The sequence below is a fragment of the Anomaloglossus baeobatrachus genome, chromosome 6, assembly GCF_048569485.1.
Source record: "Anomaloglossus baeobatrachus isolate aAnoBae1 chromosome 6, aAnoBae1.hap1, whole genome shotgun sequence".
NCBI lineage: Eukaryota > Metazoa > Chordata > Amphibia > Anura > Aromobatidae > Anomaloglossus > Anomaloglossus baeobatrachus.
In genome coordinates this window covers 311688207-311695706 of record NC_134358.1, presented here as the reverse complement: position 1 = coordinate 311695706, position 7500 = coordinate 311688207, and the positions used below count along the sequence as shown (strand labels likewise).

The 7500-nt window shown below is 40.2% G+C and overlaps 1 protein-coding gene across 2 annotated transcripts in view; it reads left to right on the top strand.

The window, feature by feature from the left end:
• Nucleotides 1-7466, top strand: part of IRX1 (iroquois homeobox 1) — a 7848-nt gene extending 382 nt beyond the window's left edge. The window contains exons 1-4 of one of the 2 annotated variants that reach the window (XM_075316526.1): nt 1-207; nt 4332-5343; nt 6712-6781; nt 7067-7466. The exon at nt 1-207 is cut by the window's left edge and continues 382 nt beyond it. In XM_075316526.1, the coding sequence (XP_075172641.1) occupies nt 1-207; nt 4332-5343; nt 6712-6781; nt 7067-7124 (1347 nt within the window). In that variant the 3' untranslated portion in view covers nt 7125-7466. Of the gene's footprint in view, nt 208-2242; nt 2328-4331; nt 5344-6711; nt 6782-7066 lie in introns of those variants that run through there. The other variant, XM_075316527.1, reaches the window with a different exon arrangement.
• The last annotated feature ends 34 nt before the right edge of the window (nt 7467-7500 follow it).

The following is a 7500-nucleotide window of genomic DNA, read 5'->3' as shown; positions in this document are numbered from 1 at the left end:
GGAGGGGATCGGCCGGGGGTACTGGCCGCAGCCGCCGCCGCAGCCGCCGCAGCTGCCGCCGCCGGGTCAGGGAGGCCCGCAGGAGGCGAGCTCGGGAGCAGCTCCACCGCCGCGGTCACCTCCGTGCTGGGCATGTACCCATACAGTGCCCCCAACTACAGCGCCTTCCTGCCCTACACCACCGACCTCACCCTCTTCTCACAGATGGTAAGTGGTGGGGCGACTGGTGTACTCTGTGCTGTATACTCTGCTGGGGAACCTGATGTACTCTGTGCTGAGATACTCTGTAGTGGTGTGACTGGTGTACTCTGTGCTGTATACTCTGCTGGGGAACCTGATATACTCTGTGCTGAGATACTCTGTAGTGGTGTGACTGGTGTACTCTGTGCTGTGTACTCTGCTGGGGAACCTGATATACTCTGTGCTGAGATACTCTGTAGTGGTGTGACTGGTGTACTCTGTGCTGTGTACTCTGCTGGGGAACCTGATATACTCTCGGCTGAGATACTCTGTAGTGGTGTGACTGGTGTACTCTGTGCTGTATACTCTGCTGGGGAACCTGATATACTCTGTGCTGAGATACTCTGTAGTGGTGTGACTGGTGTACTCTGTGCTGTATACTCTGCTGGGGAACCTGATATACTCTGTGCTGAGATACTCTGTAGTGGTGTGACTGGTGTACTCTGCTGGTGTGAATGGTGTACAGTATTCTGTGCTGGTGTACTATGTGCTCTGCTGGGATATTCTGTACTGGTTTGACTGTTGTACCTTGCTGGTGTATTCTGTGCTGTACTCTGTACTGGGGTAGTCTGCTAGGGTGACTGGTGTGCTCTGTACTGGTGAGATCGGTGTACTCTGTGCTGGTGTACTCTGCTGTTTTCTGTACTGATGTGACTGGTGTACTCTGTGCTGGGGTGACTTGTATACTCTGTGCTGTTCTATGTACTATGTGACTGGTGTACTCTGTTGTACTCTGTGCTGTACATTTTGCTGTACTCGTGTACTCTGTACTGATGTGACTGGTGTACTCTGTGCTGTACTCTGTACTGGTGTACTCTGTGCTGTACTCTGTACTGGTGTGACTGATGTACTCTGTGCTGTACTCTGTACTGGTGTCACTGGTGTACTCTGTGCTGTACTCTGTGGTTTGACTGGTGTACTGGTGTGATTGTTGTAGTCTGTACTGATGTGACTGGTGCACTTTGTGCTGTACTCTCTGCTGTACTCTGTACTGGTGTGACTGATGTACTCTGTGCTGTACTCTGTACTGGTGTGACTGCTGTACTCTCTGCTGTACTCTGTACTGATGTGACTACTGTACTCTGTGCTGTACTGGTGGGACTGCTGCACTCTGTGCTGTACTGGTGTACTGCTCTACTCTGTGCTGTACTGGTGTACTGCTGTACTCTGTGCTGTACTGGTGGGACTGCTGTACTATGTGCTGTACTGGTGTGACTGGTGTACTTTTTGCTATACTCTGCTGTACTCTGTACTGATGTGACTGCTGTACTCTGTGCTGTACTGGTGTACTGGTGTGACTGGTGTACTCTGAGCTGTACTGGTGTACTCTGTGCTGTACCGGTGTACTGGTGTACTCTGCGCTGTACTGGTGTATTCTGTGCTGTACTGGTGTACTCTGTGCTGTACTGGTGTACTGGTGTACTCTGTGCTGTACTGGTGTACTTGTGTACTCTGTGCTGTACCGGTGTACTGGTGTACTCTGCGCTGTACTGGTGTACTCTGTGCTGTACTGGTGTACTCTGCGCTGTACTGGTGTACTCTGTGCTGTACTGGTGTACTCTGCGCTGTACTGGTGTACTCTGCGCTGTACTCTGTGGTGTGGCTGGAATGTATAGTGAGGTCACCGAGGCTCCATGTGCAGAGGAGCAGCTCCCGGGGGATCCAGCTGCGGATCCGGCTCCTTCCTGAAACTTTCCCCAAACTTCGGAAAGTGTTCACCGGAGAAATGGAAGTTTCTTGTAAGAAGCGACGTGTGCTCCTGAAGACACCGCCGTGTGCCCAGAGCACGGCAGCCGCTCTGCACGGAGCACGGTGCACGGAGCACGGCGAGGCCGCACGGGCTGCTCCATCCGCCTGAATTATTGATGCCGATCGTCCCAAATCCCTGCAGGAAGCGGCCATGTCTGTCATCTCCGCCATCCTACACATCCCGGCCTCGTTACAGGAGACACCAAATAACATCAACCTCATTATTAGCTCCTTCCCCCACTGGAAGGCAATCAGCTATTTCATTAATGTGTCTTAATGAGATGTCTCGGAAAAGTTGCCTAATCCTAATGATGTGGACGGCGCTGAGCATTTCTGAGGTCCTTATTCTCTGCTGGACAATTACAAGTGTTTATTACACGAGGGAAGCGCCGTGACTGAAATGACCGGAATATTGTCTGTAACGATGGAGGAGGTGACTGCAGTACGAGTGTGCGGGACCTTATGTGACTGTGGATATAATATTGTTGTGCACGTTTTATGTGACTGTGGATATGATAGTGTTATGGACGTTTTTTCATGACTGTATGGATATACCATCTTTGTGGATCTTTTATGTGGCTGTATGTATATAATATTGTTATGCACGTTTTATGTGGATGGATGTATATATATATATATATATATTGTGGACGTTTTATGTGGATGTGTATATATAATACTGTTGTGGACGTTTTATGTGGATGTATATATATATATATATATATATATATATATATATATATATATATATATATATATAATTTTGTTATGCACGTCTTATGTGGCTGTATGGATATAATATTGGTGTGGACGTTTTATGTGTGTATATGTATATATATATATATATATATATATATATATATATACATACTTTGTGCTGTACTAGTGTACTGTTGTGACTGATATATATATATATATATATATATATATATATATATATATATATATAATTGTTATGGACGTTTTATGTGGCTGTATGGATATAATATTATTGTGGACGTTGTCTTACGACTATGGATATACCATCTTTGTGGACCTTTGATGTGACTGTATGGATATAATATTGTTATGCACATTTTGTGTGGCTATATATATATATATATATATATATATATTATATATATAATATTGCTGTGGACCTTTTCTGTGGCTGTATGGATATAATATTGTTGTGGACGTTTCCTTACGACTATGGCTATAATACCATCTCTGTGGACCTTTTCTGTGACTGTGTGGATATAATATTGTTATGGCCGTTTTATGTGGCTGTATGGATAGAATATTGTTGTGGACGTTTCCTTACGACTATGGCTATGCCATCTCTGTGGACCTTTTCTGTGACTATGGATATAATATTGCTGTGGAGCTTTTCTCCATGTCCATGCTATAAACAGATCTTCTTCCTATATGTGTGAGCTGGAATATTCCGTTAATTTCAGGGCTAGTAAATAGGATGATTGCTGCCTGCTCCCCATGCCCAGCATGCCAGTAATAACGAGGCCTAATGACATTATTATGGGATATTATGGCCCCCGGACCAGGAGAAATAAGCGTTAGAAGATAAATAGCCACTTTTTTTTTTTATAAACGGGCAAACAGCATTTATTTGCTCAGTTTTAGATCAAAGTAGAAGTTGGTTGACTTAAAGTGGTTGTATAGACTAGGATAAGAGAGAGGTGCTTTATCAGGTCAATACAGAAATAATAGATGGGATATTTGGAAGCTTTGTCTTTTTATTAATCCATAAAATGTCTGTGCTAGATACAGTCTGGCCGCACCTGTGCAAACTGCACAGCACATTTCTGACTGTTTGTCCAGGAAAACAGAGGTTAATATTCCCATTAACCACTAGTTAGAACTAAAAGAAAATCCAATTCTTTCTCTGAAAATCTGCCCATATTCTGGAGAGCGATATATTGGAAGGAATATTGCACTCGATATTTTGGTTTCTTGTAAACTTTGTGTAGATCCTTGCATTTTACATATTGCTAAAATATTTAAATAAAATTCTTATGTTCTAAAGACATCTGACAACTGAGGCATTGTTATTATTATTATATATATATTATATATATTATTAATATTATATAATTATATATATATATATATATATATATATATATATATATATATATATATATATATATATATATATATATTCTTCATTTCCAGTTTCCAGGTGTTAGATAGCAAATGGTTAAATGTTAGTATTGTTAATACTGCTACAACTATTATTGCTAAAGGTGTTTTCATTGTTCTAAATATAGTAATAATAAGAATGAATACATTTCTTTTAAATTCACCAATGAAGAACTAATTGAGTCCCTTTGCCTTTGTCCCAGGGATCCCAGTATGAGCTGAAGGATAACCCTGGTGTCCATCCCGCCACCTTCGCTGCACATACTGCCCCAGGTTATTACCCCTATGGGCAGTTTCAGTATGGAGACCCTGGTCGGCCCAAGAATGCCACCCGGGAAAGTACTAGCACCTTAAAGGCCTGGCTGAACGAGCATAGGAAGAACCCTTACCCCACCAAGGGTGAGAAGATCATGTTGGCCATTATCACCAAGATGACTCTCACCCAGGTGTCCACGTGGTTTGCCAATGCCAGGAGGAGGCTAAAGAAAGAGAATAAAGTAACCTGGGGCGCCAGGAGTAAGGAAGATGACAATATATTTGGGAGTGACAACGAGGGGGACCATGAAAAAAATGAGGACGATGAGGAGATCGACCTGGAGAGTATAGACATTGATAAGATTGATGATAATGACGGAGAGCAAAGCAATGAAGACGACGACGATAAGCCTGAGCACTTGAGGCACAGTGACAAAGAAAGTTTAAAAAAGGACAGTGAAATCATCCTGGGGGGCACTGATGGACTGAGATCGAAAGACCCCCTGTCACTTGTCAAAGAGAACTCTGAATCCAGCAACACCCGAATAGTCAGCCCCGGCGGGCAGGGGAGCCTACAAGTGCCAGCCCATAGCAAACCCAAAATCTGGTCCCTAGCAGAGACTGCCACCAGCCCCGATGGGGCCATAAAGTCTTCTCCACCATCCCCCCAGGTGAACCACACGTCTCCCACCCCCACCATCCAGCACCCAGCCTTCCTGCCCAGCCACGGACTATACACATGCCAGATTGGCAAATTTCACAACTGGACAAATGGCGCTTTCCTTACTCAGAGTTCCCTGATTAATATGAGGTCCTTGTTAGGAGTAAATCACCACCACAGCTCTCACCACAACCACCACCACCTCCAGGCCCATCAGCAAGCACCACTCTTATCAGCAAACCTGGGGGGCATCAACAGCAGCGACAAAGCCACAGAGAGGAGCAGTCCCAAGCACACAGGTGACTATACTCTGGGCCTGCCTAGGTCTCACACACCCACCCATGAAATCTAGGGTATGAAGGGGAAGAAGCCAACTGATAGCTTTACTGCTTCACCTTATGTATAGAAAAAATAATATGTATATATATATATATATATACACACACACACACACACACAAACACACAAACACACACACACACCATAATATAATAATATACACGTGTATTATTATTATTATTATTATTATTATACATACAGACACATACATATATATAAAGTACTATATATAATATTAATATTATATATATTTCATTATTTATTTACACTGCATATATATGGTTAATTTGTACTAGAATAGTAGGAGATTTTAGGATCAAGACACATGTGTGCATGTCTATCTATATATAAATATATACATATATATGTGTTTGTGTGTGTTTATATATATATATATATATATATATAGCATAATATGGAATTATATACATACTACAATATACATGTGTAATGAGTGTCTGTATATATATATATATGTATATATATACACACATATAAATTATATCTGTAGTACTATATACACATTCAGTTATTACTGCGCATATATATATATATATATATGATTAATCTGTACTAGAATGGTAGATTATTTTAGGACCAAGGCACATGTTTTTATATAAGTGTGCGTGGGTATATATAAATATATATGGTATGTGTTTTTATATGTGTGTAAATATGTGTATATATATATATATGTAGTATATTAAACATGTCATGCATATATTTTATACTATGTACATAGTTCCATATTACACTATATATATATATATATATATATATATATATTAGTGTAATATGGAACTATGTACATAGTATAAAATATATGCATGACATGTTTAATATACTATATATATATACACACACACACACACACACACTCATATCTAAAGTACTGTTTACATAAATTTTTAATATTTTATATGCATTTGAATATTTACATGTATGTATATGTATTTACGTGTGTCATATATATATATATATATATATATATATATATATATATATAAAAATTGTGTACTAGAATAGTAGATAATTGTGGGATCAAGACACATGTATATAGTTGTTTTTATATGTAGTTGTGTGTGTATATATATATATATATATATATATATATATAAAACTACATATATATATATATATATATATTATAATTATAATATACATGATTTCATGTGTGTGGATATGTGTTTAATATATATATATAAACACACTTATTAATCCAACAATCATGTAGAGATTGGTCCTTTGTATAAATGATGTTGCCCTGAGATGTTTTCCCTTCTCTTATTTGTCGCTATTCTTACATTTGTGAATTCTATTTTCTCCAGACAGAGACAATGTTCCCAGAAGCGAGTCTCCTCCACAGCTAAAATCCTCCTTTCAGGCTGTTCGTGAGAAGTAAGTTGAGGAAATATTCATGATGTGCCTTAAATAATGTGATATTTAATGAGTTACTTTTCACCCAATTCGCATAATTTAATAATACCTCTAATAGTAGAATGATATATTAAGTTCCCCTGAGTGTTTAGGGTAGAGTAGGCTAGGGCTGGGTGACAGTAGATCCCTCACCTTGTTGCTTTGCTCCTCACTTTTCGCCCACCTACTCCTCGTAGTACTGTTCTTCCTCTGTCCCCATAGGACTATTATCTGTCATTTCTAATATGTGCCTTTTCTTGTCTGCAGCACTTTGTCACAGCAAGAAGGGACACCCCGCATATTAACAGCGCTGCCTTCTGCCTGAGCAGAGATTACAGACTCTACAATATGGACATTATGGGTATTATCTAGAAGTAAAGACTCAGTGTCATTCTGCAATAAGGTGGTGTTATGACCCCACCACCAAATATTCAAATAAAAAAAGAAGCGATTTAACAAAAAAGACCCCCCCACCTCCTCAGTAGGGGGGTCCATTCCAGCGCCCCTGACCCCACTCATTCTTACCAGACCTGGATTCTTCGTTTTTTGGTAACTTGTTCACATGTCTGTGCTTTTTTTCTGTATATAAAGTGATTGAAATTGTAAATAGCGTCAGCAAAACTTGTCTAAATCCTCTATTTTTGTCTAATAAACTATATGAAATTCTATGAAAGCTATGCTCTCCTTCTTGTCATTGCTCC